This window comes from Falco punctatus, assembly GCF_963210335.1.
Source record: "Falco punctatus genome assembly, chromosome: 5".
In the NCBI taxonomy this organism is placed as follows: Eukaryota; Metazoa; Chordata; class Aves; order Falconiformes; family Falconidae; genus Falco; species Falco punctatus.
In genome coordinates this window covers 86,203,306-86,223,131 of record NC_137584.1, presented here as the reverse complement: position 1 = coordinate 86,223,131, position 19,826 = coordinate 86,203,306, and the positions used below count along the sequence as shown (strand labels likewise).

Sequence of the window (19,826 nt, the reverse complement as noted above, 5' to 3'; positions counted from 1 at the left end):
TTATCTCTGTGCCTGAGTATGAGAAATTGAATAGTTTGGCAAACTCCAAAGACTTCAAAAGCCCATATACTTGTAAATAAAATATTTGTTTTATTTTTAGCTACAATCAGGAAGCTTTTTGAAATTTCTCTGTTCCTCATTTAAGAATTGTTTTAGTATATTTATTTTTTTGGGTTGGTTGCAGAAATAATCTTAAGTGGTCAGATATTCTGTCTGGGGTCTTTCACCAAACAAAATCCACATGGGCATTAATTTAAAGGTAGGAATTTGGGTATGTCTTTAGGCTTGCAGCTTGGAGCACTCAGGTAGCCTCATAGCTAAGGAGATCCAGACATTTTTGCGAAGACTGGGTTTCCTCTGGCATGTAACATGGATGAAAGAAGATGGAAACCGTATGGGAATTTGGGCTGAGATATGTGTATCTTCTGATTTCTGATAATACCTTCAGCTGTTCCTGAAGCAGATCAGGGAGTGCTAACAAATTTATTCGTTAGTACTGGGAAGGGAGTAGGGGCGAGTGGCAGTGGGTAAAGCTGGGGGGTGTGACTGCTGCAGGCGCAGCACTTGCGAAGGCACCTGCCTTGGTGTGGAGGTGATGGCTTTCGGCATGAAGTCTGACCGCTCCAAGGAGCAGTTCCTTACCCTTCAGCTTTGACTACCTGTGTTTACTTAAGACACAGTAGCAGATGATAAAATTGCACAATTGATGCTCTGGGTTCAGGCCTGGCAAAATCTGCAATATGACTATAATCTTAAATGCATGTTTAAATACTTTTGTGTATCAGATTTTAAGGGAAAGGGCAGAAGGGAAATAGGAAAACACCAACATCTGGGTTTAGGCTGTTGCTATTTGAGTCGTACTATTTTTGTACAGTTATCTGCAGTGCAACAAATCCTGTAGAAGTGACCCCCGTTACTTGCTTTTGTGTTGTTGCTATGCAAAGTACTAAAAAGATCTGAAAATGACTAACCAGTCTGATCTTTTTATTGTGTTTCCAGCAATACTTTAAACTATATGGGCAGCCCTAGTGGTGATTACCACTCCTTCCCCTGGCTGCTTGAATGTACAGGGAGGAAAATATACATAATTGTGTCTGGTTCTTAAACTTAATTCGTTGCTGTAGTCCTGGGGGTTGTGGTTTCTCTCTGTCTGTTGTGTCAGCATTGTATCACTGGGAAAACAGAGTTTGTCTGTGGGCAAACCCCCTTGCAGAAGCATGTGTGTCTTTCCAATGCTGAAATCCCAGCTCTTCTCCCCCTGCCTAGGACCACTGGGCGCAGTGCCCTAGCAGTGTCCACGGGGTATTTCCAGCTCCCGGCCATGCTGCGGCTGCTGGCTGGGCAGCAGGCTGCCCGCTTCTTGTCCGGGGATGGGGAAGAACCAGTCCCTACATGAATGCTTACCGAACAGCTTGAACCTCAGCTCAAATTACTGTCTTTCCATCAGTGGAAAATCTAGTTTTGGCGGGATGGATGGGGGATGTCTCTTTTCAATTCAGTAAACTAGATTAAGTAGTTCTGTGGGAAGTGTCTATGTGCCTGGCCTTTTCTCCATCATGGTGCCATTGCGGAGCCATTTGAAATTTATTAGGGAAGGACATGCAGACTGACAGAGTGCATAATGTCATCAGCTCCCATTTCCTTTGGTAACTGAGCTAGGATCAGAAAAAGGATAGAAAAATTATTGCTAGGGAAGGAAAAATCAGTATTTTAAAGGACTTGTCACGGTTTAACCCCAGCTGGCAACTAAGTACCACACAGCCGCAGGACTTAGATATTTTTAATTAAAATACTGTTGTTGATGATCTAATGTTGAAAGGCTGAACTAAGGTTTTGTGTTGTTAGCATCTCTGCGTGATTTTTAGGGTCAGTAAGCATTTGTTTTGATGGGAGCTTAAAAGATGTACAAATGAAGGAACATGTATTAACAGATACAGATCACAGAAATATAAAATTTTGAGACAAGCTTTGCTACAGTCCTTTCAGAATACTTTATGGTATTTTGTAAGTTAATGATGTTCAGGTCGTGCAAATACTGTTTACTTGGACTATCATTTAGTAAGTTAGCTAGTTTGTTAGTCCAGGTACTTTTGGGGTTTTTTGAGTTGGACATATTTTCAGCCCTTCCCGCTGAGCATGCTTGTAATGAAACACAAAGGTGTATTTCAGTGATATGACCCCGTTCTCTTCTCACGGTGTCATTTTTTTTTTTCCACCATTCTGATTTGGCTAATCTGTCTCTTCTGTTTGATTCTTGAAGATAACAACTTTGCAGCTTTGGTTCTCAGGAAAGTTTAGTGTAGATGAAAGTTTGATTTCTGGAGATCAAATCATGAACACTTGTTTACCAATACTTAATTAACTTTCATAGTCAGAAAGAACGGTAACATTTGACACAGTTTTTGACATATGTCAGACTTGAATAATAAACTAGATGGAAATTGCTGAAATACAGCATGATGACAGTTCAAGGCGTTATTGAAATACCTGTTGTGTACTTAACTTTCATAATAAACTTTCAAAATACATAAGCTGTGAGAAAAGCAGAATCCATCTCATACATTGTAATTTATTAATAAAGAAGCAGCATATATATTGAGGTGTGGCAGTGATATTTTTTTTTTTTAATTGGACAACTTGAAATGTCATACTGAAGTTGAACCATAAGTAAGATTCAAATAGTTATTTCTTATGAATAAAACCTGAATAAGAACAACAGTGCTCACTTTTTTTGGTATTTATATGATAGGTAAAGAATTAGTGTGTTTGGCAGTTTTGAGATTATAATCTATTTCTATCATTTATGTAAATGTGTAATTCAGTGGGGGTGGTGTATAGCTTCTCTTATTCCTTTCACACTTATCTCAGGGTACTATTCAGCTGCAGTCTGTTGGTGGATGAGATTCTTACGGTAGTGTTAATTTTGACTTCATTGGAAAGAAAATTCACTTTAAAAGGAGAAGGAAGATCAGAGTGCTGTTCTTAAGCATCATGTTTTTCATTTGGCAAATCGAATGCATCACAGTTACTTTGAAGTAGTTTTAGCCACTTCCTATACAACAGCAAGACAAATTATTCCTGTCAGATTATCTTTTGAGCAAATAACGTTACATATTTTGTCTCTTACTCGAAGTATTTGTGTAGTTGTTCAGTAAGGTGTAGTACAGAGCCTGTCTGTTCATCTCTGTGTGGCTGTAACGGTCAGGTACTGTACCTGCCCCTTTCCTTCCCCTGAGAGATGGGGGGCAGGTTTCCCAGGTCTTGATCTGTGGAAAAAACATGGTGTTTCTCACACGCTGCTCTCGATGGATGCCAAATAGAAATGCCATTCACTGCAGATAATAAAGACACTAAGAATGTGATATTGCTTCTGCTGTCATTTCTAACATCAAGCCTTGGAAATCACTGGGGCAGATTCAGCTTGACAGATGGATGTGAAATTGGATTTTTGTCTTGAACATCAACTCTTATAGTCACTTAACTCACACTGAGTTTAGACTTTAATTTCTTTATTTGTACACACACATACATATCTATGTGTGTGTGTAATACATAAATGCCGAAGATCCGTAGTTCTGTGCAGTCTCCTGTCTGGTTCGAGCGCGTTCTGCCTGAATTTGCACAGACTGCTCGAGGAGGAAAGTCATCTCATACTAGAGCTTGGCAGCCAGGACCAAAGAGTGTGATTCTCTTGCAGACAAACAAGGGCTGTGGTTAAGAAAAGCTCCTCTCACTCCTGGACACAGGTTGCTGGGTGTGCCTCGTACTGCTCACATCGCTCTGACTTCCTGGCTTTTCAGGTCAGAAGTGGGGAGAAGTTGTGGTGAGGTTGGCTGGATGCCATTTCCTTGTGGCACCAAACATGAAATGCCGCTGGTTGTAAAGTGACGTCTTCACGTTGTGATTGTCACAGCTGTAGTTAATGTTGGGTCGTTGGTTTTTTGTCATTAAACCTCAGCTTCAGTCTCCTGTGGGACATAGGAAGAAGCTTCTCAGTTCTTATTCAGGCTCCGTGTCAATCTAAGCCGTTTTCTCTGCAGCAGTTGTGCCTTATTTGTCTTCCTAGGTGTTTCATTACAGCTGAAATTTGTGGAGATTTTACTTCGTGTTTTAAAATAAAATCTGACAGAAATCTGAACAAAGGCGAGACCCCTCCAGAAAGATGATTACCAAGTTTCTGTAGCCTGGCACATTGGTGACACAGCTTACAAAACCAGTCGTGACTGGTTCTGTCCCCGGCCTTCTGAATGTGACGCTGAAGCACTGTGTCCCTCTGCGTACGCTTGTGTGTGCTGGTTGTACCGTACTTTGTGCTTCTGCGTTGTCTGAAAAGTGGTTGGGAAAGGATTTCTTACTGCATCTTTCATTTGCTTCCGGAGGTGATGCCCGAGCTCTGTGTGCCGGTTCCTTATTTCTTGACAAGAATTATTTTAGAGGTTCTCCCATTAGAACTGGGGGAGTATCTTGCAAATATCCCAACAATTACAGGAAGGTCAGAGGAAGAATTTACTTGGCGGAGGGGGAGGTGTGCCTTTGGTGGCAGATCAGGAGTCTGGAGTGGGATGTCCACAAGGCTCCATTCACAGTTGGTTTGGTGTAGGTGGGGTAGAGCAGATTGAAAGGATCCCCAGGGCTGGCTGGCCTCACAGCTGTGCCAGTGGAAATTGATATTGAGGGAAGGAGGCAAAGAGTATGGAAAGAATTGAGAAACCTTCCTGCTGCTCTCTGTTGAGTTGTATCTGTGCGTCTTAAATCTCAGCTACTGTTTCCTCTTTTCCATAGGCTGTAGGGGATGGCTGGCGTATGCAAGGGTATAGCTCGTATAAATACCAGCGTAAGCTGTTGTGCAGAGCCACACGATTGCATGGTTTGTTTTTGCAGTCACTGAAGTTTCCAACTGCCTTTAATGTCCAGGATATGAGAGGTACTACTGTAAGATGGATGAATCCTAAAGCACTAGTGGCATAAATTTGCATCAGGTTCATCCCTTCTGGTTACAGCCTGGAGTTCCGTGTGTTTTGCTGGTTTCACTCCCCCAGACAGCTAAACTTTTGCCATAACTGGAAATTTCATCAGCTGCCTTACTGGATATTATTGATAAAGAGTCTTTTATTAACCCTAGCTACAGAGCATTGAATTGGAGCCCCAACTTCCTCCCATCACATGTGATTGATGTGTTTTGTTTTAATGGTGCTTTTCATTGAAATTATTATTGTAATTATTTGTTCCTTATGAGTTATTTAGTACTGTGCTTCTTTTCCTAATATACAGTTTTCAAAATTTTTTCTTAACCGTTAGTAGTTCAGATAGATGGAAGGAACAAGGGGATGATCTAAAGTCATAGTGAGGCCTGTTCATTTCAGTGGACAAATAAAAAGGGGGTGGGAAAAAAGCCCTGATTAAACCAGGAATTAGCCAGTAAGTTTATGAAGGAAGAAACTTGTCAACTAATGCATTATCTTTTTCCTCTCTGGATGCAGATCCATGCATTGCTATCTATTATGATCTTACCCTACCCTCCTTTTTGTTTTTCATTAACTACTTTGACCTAAATCACAGTTGTTGAAGACTGCAGTGTTTTCTCCTTCTCTTCACATAGTAGTCGTAGCATGAAAGGTCTCTGGTTTACTTCATAGCAAGAGTGGTTTGTTCTTCTGGTGATGTGTGTAGCGCCATTGGAAAGACATTGTTTCTTGTCCTTGGCCCAAGAAACAAGAAAATTTCTCTTAAGCTTGTCTTTCATATGAAAAGTTTTAATTCTTGTGAAATGGCTTTTTCTGTTTCTGATCTGGAAGAACAATCCCAGTTGGGGAAATAGTAGATTTATTATAAACCTATTAGCTAATGGTTTTTTTCATCATGAGTTTATCTGATGTTTACTTCAGTTGCTAGAGAACTGTAAAAGTGTCTTTTAAAAGGATGTGCATTGGTGGTCACTTGGCCTTGAGTAGAGTACATTACTTGGTTTCATGTAATCTTTCTGGGTTTTTAATTTTTTTATTTTTATTTTTTTTTACTTTTGAGTATTCACTGAGACAGAAAACTGAGAAAAACAGTGACATGGGATGTTCCACTGGAGTAACTCTGTGCTTAGGAATTGTGTGGTTGCTTTACTGGAGGGACATACAACTTTGGAAATATATTTTAACAGTGCGGAATTGATTTGGATGGCCCAGATGCATACAGAAATAATGTTCATAAAAGTGCATAAAAGTACAATAAAAAAGAATATTTTTAAACAATGGGTGAAATTGGATTTATACCTGGAAGATTCTTCTGTTTGCTGCTTAAGCATTTATCCTACAATCCCCAAAACCTTTACATCAAATACCCCTCTGCTGTTTGTATGTTTTCCGTTCAGGAAAATGTAAGGGAAAACTGAATGTACTTTGTAAAAGTATTAATCAGATTTATTGTACTGTTTAAGTATATGCAAGTGATAGATTTATTTTTGCTTAACAGTTGCTTGGACTGTTACTGAACATTTGGATCAGATAAAGTAGAGCTCTAGTATATAATAAAAAGAACAAACATACTGTTGCAGGGAGAAAAAGAGTCAAACTGTTGAATGAAGGGTGATGCTGAAGGACTTTTAAGTGTATCCTGGGAGGGATGGCAGCAGAATCTGGTCCTACATCAAAAGAACTACCCAGCATTGTGGTGGTTCTCTTATTGCAAAGTACAGTGAAGGTATCTTGCTCCAGCTAACATGACTTTCACATTACCAGCTGTCACTGTAATATGTCCTGTGTGAGAGGGAAAACATGAAAAGAACTGGGTGGCCGTTTTCAGCCTGGATTTGGAAACAATGGGAGTTTGCGTGTGCATTCGTAATGGTGATATAAAAATGGAGAGAGGTTTTACGTGAGTGTATGCACCTATGCGTACTTTTGTTTAGCTTTTTTTGCTGTTGTCTCGCTGTTTAAGTGCCCTCTTTAGGTGCTTTACCACATTTTAATCTTTTATGCCTCATCCTAAACTGTAAAGGAATAAATTCATGGTAATTTTCTGGATAGAGATCTACTGTGAAGAGTATCTTGTTGAAAACCTTGCTCCTTTGGCTGGTTGTGCAGCAATACACGCTTACACAGCCTAGTCCTCACAGGGCAGCCTAGCTCTTTGGGGTTTTGGATGACTCTGTCTGTCTATTGTGTAGTGTCCTTTGGTTAGTGCTGGGATCCAGAGCTGATTCTAACATTCACCAGCTCATGCAGACCTTTCCAAGCTATAAAAAAAAAACAAAACAAAACAAAACCCAAACAAATCAAAACCCCCAAAACCCAAAAAACCCCAACAAAAAAATCCAACCCCAAACCAAACAAAAGCAAGTTCTGCATTGAACATAGCAAAATCACAAACATCTTACTACTGTGAAAAATGACGTCAAAAAGAAGAGTTTCTGCAGTGTACCTTGTGTATCATAAATTGTGCCGAGTGCATTGAAATTGGGAGGGGATTTAACAGCAGTTCAGCTTCTTTTGCTGTGGGGTAAATGAACAAATTTAATTGTTTGGTGTTAGTGTTCATGATACCTGGGAAAACCACACGCAAGCTCTGATAATAGCAGTGAACCATAATGTCACGTGGTATATAGAAACGGAGGTCGATACACTATCTTCAGGGTGTGTATTTTAAATTGCATATGAGGTGAGAACACTAAAGGGCTCCAAGATACAACCCAAAACATTGTCGCTCCCCCGCCCCCCCTTTTCCAATAGCATACGTACTAACCTGCTGTAGCGTTTTGGACTGGTGGCATGATGCTCTGTACCGACTATGTCTGCCTTCAAATCTTTGGCCTATAGGCAGTTATTCTGGAGAGAAGGTGGATAGCATGGCTGGTTCAAAAGAGGGGCAGGGAAGTCAGCAAACACTGGTGTTCTGCTGCTGGGAAATCCTGCACTGCACCATGAAAGCAGTAGGCAGGATTAGATCCAGCAACTCATATAAGATCAACTGGCCTTTTTTTCAAATCTAACATTTATTTTCACATTCACATAATTTCTTCTCAAGGTAAGTTCACATGGAGGCCTCAACCCTGCAAAAAAAACCCCAAAACCATGGTGCTTACTATGCTTTCTGTATAGTCCTTTTGGCCTTAGCTGTTGATACCACTCAGTTGTGGTGAAGTACCTAGAGGTACCTTTGCCTGATGCCTATGTGGGTAATTAGAAGAATGGTCTGAGGAGTTTCTAGGTAATTATCTTTATGCAGCTCAATTTATCTGCAAGTTGTGTGAGAGTGATACCTGGAATTTAGCCGTGTTGTGCTAGTAGCTAGATTCGGAACTAGTTTTTTTTAGGATTGACTCTAAAGGCTTCTAGCTCTTAATAGAAGTTAAGAGACTCGTCTGCTTCTCCACAGACCTACTCATTCGATCAGGGGTGTAGGGGAAAAGAAGAACTTATGTGTTTTCCTGATAGTAATTTAGCTGGTTTCAGGTATAGTCATTCATTTTATTTCTTGGTTCCTTTCAGCTTGTACCTCCTTTTAAACCTCAAGTGACATCTGAGACAGACACCAGGTATTTTGATGAAGAATTCACAGCTCAGACTATTACAATAACGCCGCCTGAAAAATGTAAGTCAGAAATTATGCATAAGCATAACTCAAAAATAATCAGTTTATAATAAAGCACTGTGTTGTTTTTTCTGTTTGAACAGAAAAGCTATTCTCACTGTTACTGATAAAAGTGTTCATATGGAAGTGTGTAAGAGTAACTCTCAATGACAGTGTTTTTAAAGAAGGAGTAATTACAAAACTTAAAATATTAGAACATTCTGGGTTGGGGTTTGGGGGCATTTTTGGTGTGGTTTTTTGTTTTGTTTGGGCTTTTATGGGTTTGTTTTGTTTTGTTTTGTTTTTAAATAAGACAAAACACCAGCTTCAAATGTTTGCTGGTTGACAGTCAAGGTCCCAGTTCAAGAAAAAGTACTTGGAACATGGACCCTACTTTAAGCATGTGGATATTGCTAGTATGTTGTCTAGGTTTAGTCAGTTAGGTGTATTTTAAAATACTTTGAAGACCAAAAGGAAAAAAAAAAAAAAAAAAAAAGAGAGAGAAGAGCTGCCAGAGATAAGTGCATGTCTCTTGTGTAGATATCAATTACTTGAAAATGAAATTTCCTATTGAGTCCTGTGCTTCAGCAGAGCTCTTAAAGAAGTTATTAATATAGATGTAACTGCTGCACTGGGCATTGCACAGAGTTTCTTTGTTGGAGTGAATGTAATTTCGCCACAGTTTTTATTTTTGTCGTCTTTATTTTTTGTCATCTGGTACACACACAAGAATCATGATCTGATCAGCCCAGCCAGGGCTTAAGAAGGTCTGGATTAATTTACCAAGCCAGAGCAGTTAAAATCTTGGTGCTGAGTTCTTGAATGATTTTTCTTTCTAAGTGAGGTCTTTTTGTTTATTTATTTATTTTTTTTTAATTGGAGGATGGGGAAGGAGGATCACAAAGGTAGACAATAAAGGCCATAGTTAAGGTTGATTACCCTTTCATAGAGCTAGCTCATTTTTGGTGTTTTAGGATTCCTAGGTTTAGCTACAGTTTTCTGTTGGTATGTAGATCTGGAGTATTTTCTGGATTTTGCATTTTTAGTGTTTGAACGCAGTCATTTAAGGGCTTTTAAATCTTCCTGCTGTGAAAAAAACCCACCCTTTCTTCTCCCACCTATCATGATAAGAATTTGAAAAGATTTTGCTAAAATTTGGATTACCTTGGAGTCTGTGATTCAGTATCATAAAGTCCTGATCTCTTGAAACTCCAAATATGAAATGAGAATGGCTATTTATCCATCGAAGGTTGAAGCAGTACAAAATATCTCTATGCTACTAAGACTTCAGCTTTAAATTATTAAATCCAGAGCAAGGGATCAGTACCAATGCAGGGAAACAACCTGCCTACCTGAAGTACATATCTTGGCCTCTGGTAAGCATCTGGCTGCTGCAGCAACTTTAGCATGAGCTGCAACCCCACCCCAATCGTAAGAATAATAATATGGGGGGTGATGACCAGCAGCAGGGCAGAGATCAGCTGTGATGTGGGAAAGCCCTCCCATAGACCTGGCAGGGCTGCCTCGCCTGAGGCTGTGGTCAGTAGCATCGCCAGCATGACAAAGGTGAATTTTCTGTTGTGCCAGGTAGATCTTTCAGCAAACTGCAGGGGTTCAGGGACCACGTGGGCTTTTGCCTTTTCTGGGTATTGCCACAGGAAATGATTTGTAATTATTTATCTTGTAAAATCTACAAGTAATCGTGTTATCTACAACTTGGTATCACCTCTGCCTGATGTGAGGGGGTTAAAATGGGTTTTAGGGGTGGAAGGTCGGTAACTGTGTATCAAAAGGTTTCTGCTGAGCTAAAGATCTTTTATAGTTACATAAATGGTTTTTATAACATTTAGGCCAGTTATTTAAATATCAAAGTTTTGGAAATCATGCTAAGTGAATATTGAAACTATATCTTGTATCTACAGTAATTAAACTGATAGCAAAACAAACAGGCTCTGTACATTAGCCTAATTTAAATTGACAGTGTAAAAGGGAGATTGTATTTGAAGTTACAGAACTGAGAGGCACTGTTGAAGTCAAGCAGCCTCATCACAGCGATTGCCCAAACCTCCATTAACTCTAGTTTTTATATGTAGAATATACAAAGGTACAAACGATATGTAATTCTGAAAGTTTGCATGTAAATACATCATTAGAATAACAGTTTCAATAGGAGTCTTTAATAATAAGCACTGTTAAAAAAATCCATGTGAGAATGTAGATCCAAATTATCAGTTAGGCAACATCTGGTGCCTGGTTTCCATTGGCACTGCAGGAATTATGTAAATAAAAATATTTATGAATTTGGCTTAGTCCGTGTTTCCTCTGATCCCAGTAAATACTGTAGAAATAGTTTACTAAAAAAATAATATGTAAGAATTGAAACACATAGAACCTGCATGAACTGTTCATTTTGGTTTTCCTTCTAACTCTCTGTTAGAAATGGAGGAATACTTAAATGTAACTATGCTAAGATTATAATTTCCTGAACTCACCTTAAGAGACATGGGAACTGGCTGGTTCAATCAGCAGTCGGCTTCTGTGCTACCAGGAGCTGGATGTGCTGGTGTGTTTTAATTAGCCTAGAAGGGGCAGTAATGACTGAAGTTCTGAGGTGATAGTCATAAAGAAACGAACGAACCAAACCACCCTGAAATAAGCGGTGACTTACTGAAAGGATGGGAGCATCATTCTCCTCTACGAGGGTAAGCGTATGTGACTCAAGTCTCCCTTTAACTTGAGCCTTTGACTTCAGCATTGAGCCCTGAAAGATGTACTGCATATCAGGTGAATAATAACATTTTGTTGCAAATATAATGACATTTTGAACTTCTCCCTTAATACAGATGATGAGGATGGTATGGACTGCATGGACAATGAGAGGCGGCCGCATTTCCCCCAGTTTTCCTACTCTGCAAGTGGACGAGAATAACTTTTTTGTTCTGCTGCTTCACTGTCATCTTAGGTTTCTCACTGAAAATGATTCCTGAACATCACCACCAGTACTAGATCCTACTTAAGATAGCAGGGGCACCTTCAGAGACCATTCCAAATTGAACAAGTGTCTTTCCCAGACCTACCCAAAATCCAGTTTGGTTTTGCATGAAATACGAGATTTTTCTCTACTACGCTCTCCTGCTGTGGCTGCTGCCCACAGTCTCAGCAGAACAGCAATGTCAAGAAGTTACTAACAGTTTCTTTGAAGGTAGATGACTTGACTTCGGCGTTGTACACCTTGTGCGCAAGCGGTCATCTATTTTCCCTCACAGTGGAGGCTAAACAAAAAACGTGTTGGTCTAGCTTATCTTCTTCCAGAAGGTGAATCAAAATTGTAATTAGTCTGAAAAGACTAGTCTATAACATTTTCTTGCATCTGTTTGTGCTGGTTAGAACAAGGAAACATAGGGGTGGTGATGTACATATGCAAGGTTTTTGTTAGGCATATCATTACTTGAAGCAGGTCTCTGTCATTAACATCTGGCTGGAATTTGTTTGGGAAACGTTTGAGAGAAGGACTTAAACTGTTGATATATATAAATATATATATATATTATTTTTTAATTACTGTTGGATACTACAGAAGAAGCAGAAGGGCTGGGCTCACCCAGCCTGCCACTTAGAACTTCCAGGTTCATGTGCAATCACGGAGAATCGAACATTATACATGCAAGAAATGAAGGCGTAAAAGCAGCAGTTGAAGTTGTTTAGGGGTCTTACAATTTGCACCAGATAACATCTTTCTCATGCTTTTCTTTTTCTTTCATGATATACATCACCTCTGATGGCTGAAGAATGTAGACAGGCATAATGGTATTGCTTTTCACCAAAATGTGTGCACCAAGGTAAACAGGTGTTTGCCTTACTCGTTTTTATTTTGGGTTTGTGAATTAGCTTCTTCTCCAGGTGTTTCACTCTGAATATTCTCTTTTTTTTCCTTTTTTTTTTTGGTTTGGTGGGTTGTTTTTTTTTTTTTTTTTTTGTTATACTGCGGTAGTATTTATTTTTAGAGATAAGGATTGTATGTGTCATGTTTGCAAATGCTGCTACGTCTTAGATAGAACAGGCTTATAGCAGTTAATTTTGTAATATATGGAAGGACTGTACAAGCTGAAGGGAATGATGCACTTTTCTCCCACGTGGAAATTTTAACACGGCTCTGAAATTGTACATACTGCTTAGAATCAGATTTTTGTGAATGAAATACTGTTTTTTAATTGTTTGGCAATAGAGGTGAGGAATTCCAACCTCATGTGCCAAAGGGTTAAAAACAAACAGACAAAAAAGCTACATCTTTGTGCTCCATTGAGGATAAATGTAATGTAAGAGCCTGACAGCACAATAGAAAATTTCGGTTCTGTATGAAGGAATTGCATTTGAACAATGAGACCACAGTGATTACAAGAAAAGCACTTTATTTTAATAAGTAAAAGAGTAAATTTCTGGGATCAGCCGTTCTCGAGGAAGGTTTTCCCTCAACCAAAAGTCTCAAACCCCAGCACGTTACATGTAACTGTGGTACCTGATTGACTGAGTTTAAAACATCGCAAGAAACGCTCCACTGATAGGAAAACATCTTTCCATTTCCGAAGATCTGTATCTAACAGCACATGTGCATAAACTTTAGCTTTGATCTTCAGCAATGATAATCTTAATAATAAACCCCTTGGTGCTAGGAGTCGGGACACAGCGCAGTGCCGCGATAGTGCGCACCTGCCCTTGCTAACGACACCTGAAAACCCGGACTCCATGGGATTATCATTGGAAGTATCTCTGCGTTCGGGTCCTGTTAGCTCCCACGAAGACTGTGATATCGCAGAGTGTTACTGGTTGCATTGTGTGAATGAGTAGCTGAGTCTGAAAGGCGAGATGTTCCTACGCAGATGCCTCAGCCTCTTGACGTGGAACGCCGAGTGCCCCGGCATGAAGCCCACTGCTGGCAGTGCACGTGCTGGGACGGCCAAGGGGTAGACGGGCATTTTAGCAAGGCAGCTAAAGACGCAGACTAATTTAGACAATTTTTCGTGTTTCGTGTTTTATCTTTAGTAACGGATGGATAATCAGTCAGAAATATATCACGATGTATATTTAACTATGTAGGATCTCCTGCTGTCACCTTGTAACACTAAACACATGTAGAGATTATCCCTCTACGGCAAGAGAGGAGCACAGCAAACGCGTTGCAGGTCTGTTCTGCACTGGTAGTGTGGAGGTGTCTACACTGACACAGTGAGTGAGTGACTGAAATAACCGAGTACCTAATAGATAGATGGGCATTAATTAGTTCTCTGCAAAGGCCTCGTACTTAGAGACTAAAACTATGGCGACTCAAAACTCCATGTTACATGCCTGTGTTTTTTCCCTATGTTTTCAGCTTGTAATAGCAATAAGTTTCTTGACATGAGGCACCTCAAGCTAATGACAACGGGTGCCGCACCTCTGGCCAGCTGTTCCTTGCCTGCAGAAGCAGCCCTGTGGTTAGCTCTCCATCGCGCAGCTAGTTAGAACGCGGTTTGCGGTAAATATTTGTCAGTGAATAATTTGAAAACCTTCTAAGACTTCACTTTGCGTTTGTATTGTCTGCCTTCCAAAACATCACTGATCAAGTTTATGCTACGGAGAGAGCCAGCGGCCGCTGGTGCTGCCGGGGGTTGGCGGGTTCTCTCTCTTACCAGTGTTAGAAACGGGTGAAAGACAAATGGGCAAGCGGTGCCCGGGGAAACTTTTGAAGCTCTTCTTTTGCTGTGCGCGGTTGTGGTTGGATTTGGACAGGAGGCGGTGGCTGGTTACCTTGGCGAGCCTTTTGAGCACAGTACGTTTCAGACCTGAGTCCAGCTTGTACTGCCTTCCATGACATACTATGCCCTCTTGTACTGCAGCCATCTCGGAGGAAATAGGTCATTTCTGTTTGGATTTTGGCAGTTTTGCACACGGCTTCGCTTTTCACACTAATCCATCTTCCAGTACATTCCTGTTGCTTAAAGAACATTTATTCCAGTATTGTTTTACGTTCTTCTTCCATCTTTACTTGCGGCTTCTTAAAGCTGACTGTTCTTGCAGGGGCCATGTGCTTCTCCTAGAGTACAAAAGTAAGGTCTTTCCTTACTAACTGCAGGGTCTATATATTACACCTCAATGTACACACTTTGCTGCTACTGTTTGTACTGTCTACAGTAGAATTTCCTTATCTTGCTCCTGGTAGTGCATTACAGGCAAGCATGAAATGTAAAGTATTTATTTAAATAAAAACCTCTAAATTGGTAATTGAATTACCTCCCTGTAGCTTTAGAGTTTGTGACATTTCTTGACCTTGCTAGTTCTTTCATTAGATCCATGCAAGATCTAGTCATATGGTTAAGGATATTAAGCAGACACGATTATGAACCCAAGAAACCGTATTACTGTTGGTCATACTTAAACTGTTTATTTCCTTAAGTATATGACCCACAAGGATGTGAAATAACTACAAGAAACTGTTTTTGTACACTGTACATCCTTAGTATTTTTACACGTATATGATAGGGATGCACATTATTTTCCTTCGTACAGACAGCTTAAATAAAGCACTATGTCAATCTGCTACTTCTGTGTTTTTTAATGCTAACTTGTTCTGGAGGTTTGTAAATATATATATATATATATGTTCAAGCTTGCCACAAAGGACGTATTTTTTTATATCTGCACATTACTATTAAATATCTTAGGGGATAAAATTCCTAAGTTGGTCTGTGTCAGAGAAAGAAAAACCGAAATGAGAAGGCTATATTGCAGATTACAAAAGATTTCTCAAGTTTTGGGTTAAATATTTACTTCATATTTTAAAGTAATTTTATATAGGTTAGATGTTTCAATCCTGAAATGCACAAAGAATTTACTTAATTTCTTCTTACAAGAAAATGTACATCGTTATTTTTTTATCACTGTATATATAATGATCTGTGCATGTTTAGTTACAAGTTTTATTTGCTGTGAGAAGTCCTAGTGATAACTGTAACTCGCTGTGACGTATTTCAAATACTGGGTGATCAGTTTCAGCTTGTAAATTACTAAGTTACAGTATTGTTAAAAAAAAAAAAAGTTTTTATGACTAAGCAAGATGTATCTGTGCTTTGGACCGAGGCTGTTTCCACACAGGTGGTTCATGTTTACTCTACGAGGTGTATGTCACTTGTAAAAGCAAATTTGGGTTACACTTGTGAAGTAACGCTTGCACAGGGCTACGTTCCTATCAGAACACCCACAACGGATTTGCCATCTGATGAAATTTGTGTAGCCTCACATCCCATAGCACAGCGTGTTAGGGTGAGGAGAGGAACCAGCCGGAAAGTGGGATTTGCAGGGCACCTCGGAGGGGGACTTGTTGAAGCCCGCAGGCTGGCGCAGGGCCCTTGGGGCCAGCCCGGCAGGAGGGCGGAGTGTCCCTGCGGCGCTCGGGTTGTAGCTTGGCGCTCGGTTGCGAATGCTGCCCTGGAATAGAGGTGCCTCATCCAGGTCTCAGGTTCTTTCCTCTTTTCTCCTTTTTGCTTCCCTCACCTCTGGCAGGGGCAGGCGGCTGGCCGCTGGAGCGGCGGTACTGGGAGGTCAGGATGCGGCAGCGGCAGGACCGGGCAGGCTGCGTCCTGCGGCGCGGGGTTGCGCTCTGGCTGCGGAGGTGGGATTGCCTGGATTTGATCGCCTGGTCTGACACGTGTAAGCTTTGTAAAACGAAACATTTTGTGCCCAAGTAGAAGTGGGGGCAGGGGGAGAACCATGAGACTGGCAGACCTGGTGCTGTCTGCGCCTAATGGCTAATTAATTGCTATGAAGTAAAGTAGCTGCTGCAGGGAAATTGATTCCTTCTAGGCTCCCAGCACCGTAACGGGTTGTGCCGACGCCTGGGATGAGTATGAAAACCTCCTTCCAGCTGCATATCCTGGCAGCCCAGGATGTGTTGGTCAAGTCAGGCCGGTACGGGGGGGTGGGTGGCTAGCAGGCAGCAGTGTGCGGCCACCAGCAGCCACCTGGCAGGTGAGGCAGGGCCAGAAAGGTTGAGGGTCCAGTTGTGCCTTGGGCTGGGGCACGGCAGCTCCTGGATCTCAGTGAAGCCTACGTGTTGGGACGAGGTGCCAGAGTTCCTTTGCGCGCGTAGCCTATACGCACTTTCTCCTATTTTAAACACAGATTTATGCTGTGGAGTAATAAAAAATAAATCTAAAAAAAAAAAGTTTGCATATTCCTGCATTTATAAATGTATATTCTTACCTGTGTAACCCTCTATAAAGTAGTGACACTTAAAAAATTGTCAGCCTCGTTTCTACGGAAAACACCTAGAGTTCGAGTAGAGAGAACTTTTTGTCATCAGGCTTGCTCAGACCTGAGGCCATTCCAAGCCTGATGAGCGTCAGATTGGTGAAGCAGTTCAGGGAGGCAATCAGATGTGTTTGGCAGTTTAATATGGCAGGAAATTGAAATAGGGAGGAAAAACCACTTTGATGTTAGGGGCCGAACCACTAATAATTCTTCAAATACAAGGGAAGGAAAGATTGTGTCCCACCGCAAACGGTAACTTACCGCATGTGGTGTTACCCCCATTTTTGTTACGGTTTATGCGTTCGTGCTGGCTGAGGTAGCTTTATGAACAGGGACCTGTTCTTTGCACTTTCCCCCCCCCTTTACTAGTGCAATTCTACAACTACACTGAAGGTAATAGGTGTAGAAACTATTTTTCTTATGTACTTGGTTTATCCTACACTAGTTAGCAGAAGATTGAGATAAATTCTTTCAGAAACAGTCTCATATTTGGAAAGTAACTTTTAAAAAGACAAGCGTGCAGTTAACCAGCAAGCAGGCCTCCACATGTTGTGAGTTTTGAAGGCGGGTTCAGCTGGTGCCCAGCAGTGAGACTGCCACATCTTTGCCAGTGGAAAAATCCGGCATCGCCACATCGGTGCCGAGAGCTGGGTACCTCGCTTGAAGGCTGATCCGGACGAACCGAGGGTTCCCTTAAAGGCTTTAGCCAGGGAAATGTTTTACGAAGGGAAACCTGCCCCATGGAAATTCTTCCACATTATATGGAATACTTCTCCGTTGTTCGTAATGCTTTTCTGCTGGCTGAGTAGTTGTTGAGACTCTCGCTTCGGTATAAAAAGCGACAAATGCCCTGTACAAATCAAGTTCCCAGGTAGATTCTGGTAATGAATGTTAGAAGCAGGAGCGCAGCGTGCTTGCGTGGGACTTGGGAACAGCCCCCTTCTCCCTCCTCCCTGTGCACACGCCTTCCCTGGAGTTCAGAAGGACAGAACTAGGAAAACAAGAACCTAATTAAGTTTATTGGTACCAGTCTGTAAATAAGACAGCTATGTTCAATTACAAAAATAGATTAAAATTTTATAAAGAATTGTACAAATTACAAATTAAGTCCACGCTATAAAAAATAGCTGTTAAAGCTGGCTCGCGAGCCTCGTCTGTTCAGAAAAGGCTGGGCTGTCCCCTGGGAAGCGCGGTAGGCTGGGAAGGCTGCGGGATATGGGTGAGTCTGTAGTTAAAACCAAATAGAGAGCAGCTGAAATCGGCCAGCAGCGTGCCTGGTGGCTGCAGGGCTGTCTCTGGGTGAGCCTCGGCCAGGTGCAGAGCAGACCTGAAAGATAAAAGGAGGCGGCGGGCGGGTAAGTAAGTAGCCTGTATTGCCTGGCCGCTGGTTCTCATTTGCGTCACTTCAGCCTGTGGGTGAGTTCTCAGAAGAGAAACGCAGACCTGGTTACAGCCTGGTAATGCACCACGGTGTAAACAGGCGCCGCTCCAAGCCTGCACTTCCCGCAGCCCTGCTGCCCTCGCCTCCCTGCAATCACAAGTCTTACAGGTAGCAAGAACAGGAGCTATTTGATTTCGGAAAAACCCCAGGATCTCCGTGAGCTTTAGACACAGCTCGTACTTAGCAGTAAATAGCTGAGCCCTTGTTTTGGGGCACGTCTGAGGTCCTGCCCCTTCTCCTTCCCAGGAAGGTGGCAGGTGGGTGCCAGCCCATGCGCGGGGTGGGCAGCTGCAGCGACATGAGGCGCTGCCGCCCAGGGGGCCAGTAGGAAACTTCCCCCGCTGTGGGAAGGGTGACGCGCAGTGCCGAAGCTCTTGCGGAGCTGTTGGTTTTGCTTCCGCGGTAGCACTTCAGGGCTGAGTTACAAGCGAAACCTCAAACTCGATTGGAGCTGGGGAGCTACCTAGAATGAAGCCGCTGGAGTTCCAAAATTTGAATTTAAGAGATGTAAATGACCTCAGAAATAAAAATAAACTTTATACTTTGGCTGGTTTTGCATTAGAGGACTAAAGGGTTTTGGTGGGTTTTTTCCCCCTTAGTTGGTAAGGCAATTAAAGTGAAAAAAAGGAGAATTGATGAAGCTGCAGTTCACTAAAGAATGGATTAATAACATGGTACTTTTCCCCCCCCAAATACACGCACTAACACCAACTGGCTAAAATTGTGCCTGCAACCAGGGTGAGGAAAAATGAACTACAGCCACCGAGCACCCTGGGGCTTGAATTCCATCAGTGGCGGGTGAGTGACAGCCAGAGGACACCCACCCTGCTGCTGTAAGCCCCAGCGTTACGGCCGGGGTTAGTGCATGGGCAGAAGCTTGAAAAAGGCAAAACCCCTGCAAACAACCAGCTCCCGCCGAAGCCTCCTGGCAGCAGGTGCCGTTGTGGGTGGCTCACAATGTCCCCGAGCAGCCCCCTCCCCTGCTGCGCAGCTGCCCATGGTGGCCCAGTCGGTAGCCCCGCGCCTTGGCTCGCTGCTCGCCCCCTGCGCTACCAAAGCGAGCGTTCCCAGCTGCACCCCGAGGCAGAGACTCGCCCCTCTCCAGGCACCCCTTTGCCAACTTCCAAACCTTCCTACCCAGGAATTGTCACGCTGTCATATATGCCTCTAACTCAATAGCTAGGCTTTCCCTCTTCTCATCCCCTACAGCCACAGAAAGCATTCCACTGCCCTGCCCGTGTGCTTGCACACCAGTCAGGTACCAGTACTTCCAGCCCAAAGCCCTGGGGGGCCTCCTGCCACCCAGTGTTAACGCTCTGCGAGATGCTGACCGTCTTCAAGCGGGCGTTTCTCCACCTGACCACAGCCTGGCCTTAACCGCTTCGAAAATAACGCGCCGACACCGGCCGAGCCCCTGTGTGCCCCCTGTACAGCAGCCTGGATGCTAAAGCAGTCGTTTAAGACGCGCAGGTCCCTTAACGAAATGGCCACACGTCCGTCACTTCACATGCCCAGGTAACTGGGTTGGTGCCAGCGCACGGCT

At 42.3% G+C, this 19,826-nt stretch overlaps 2 protein-coding genes across 4 annotated transcripts in view; one reads left to right on the top strand and one right to left on the bottom strand.

The window, feature by feature from the left end:
- AKT3 (AKT serine/threonine kinase 3) overlaps nucleotides 1–18,846 on the top strand; it is a 186,601-nt gene extending 167,755 nt beyond the window's left edge. For all 3 annotated transcript variants that reach the window (XM_080390477.1, XM_080390476.1, XM_080390478.1), the window contains exons 13-14: nucleotides 8,478–8,580; nucleotides 11,403–18,846. In XM_080390477.1, coding sequence (XP_080246603.1) covers nucleotides 8,478–8,580; nucleotides 11,403–11,488 — 189 coding nt within the window. In that variant the 3' untranslated portion in view covers nucleotides 11,489–18,846. The remainder of the gene's footprint in view (nucleotides 1–8,477; nucleotides 8,581–11,402) is intronic.
- The window catches only part of SDCCAG8 (SHH signaling and ciliogenesis regulator SDCCAG8), a 116,755-nt gene continuing 114,770 nt past the window's right edge, over nucleotides 17,842–19,826 (bottom strand). The window contains exon 19 of the mRNA XM_080390474.1: nucleotides 17,842–18,169. The gene's annotated coding sequence lies outside the window, so the exon portion shown is untranslated. The remainder of the gene's footprint in view (nucleotides 18,170–19,826) is intronic.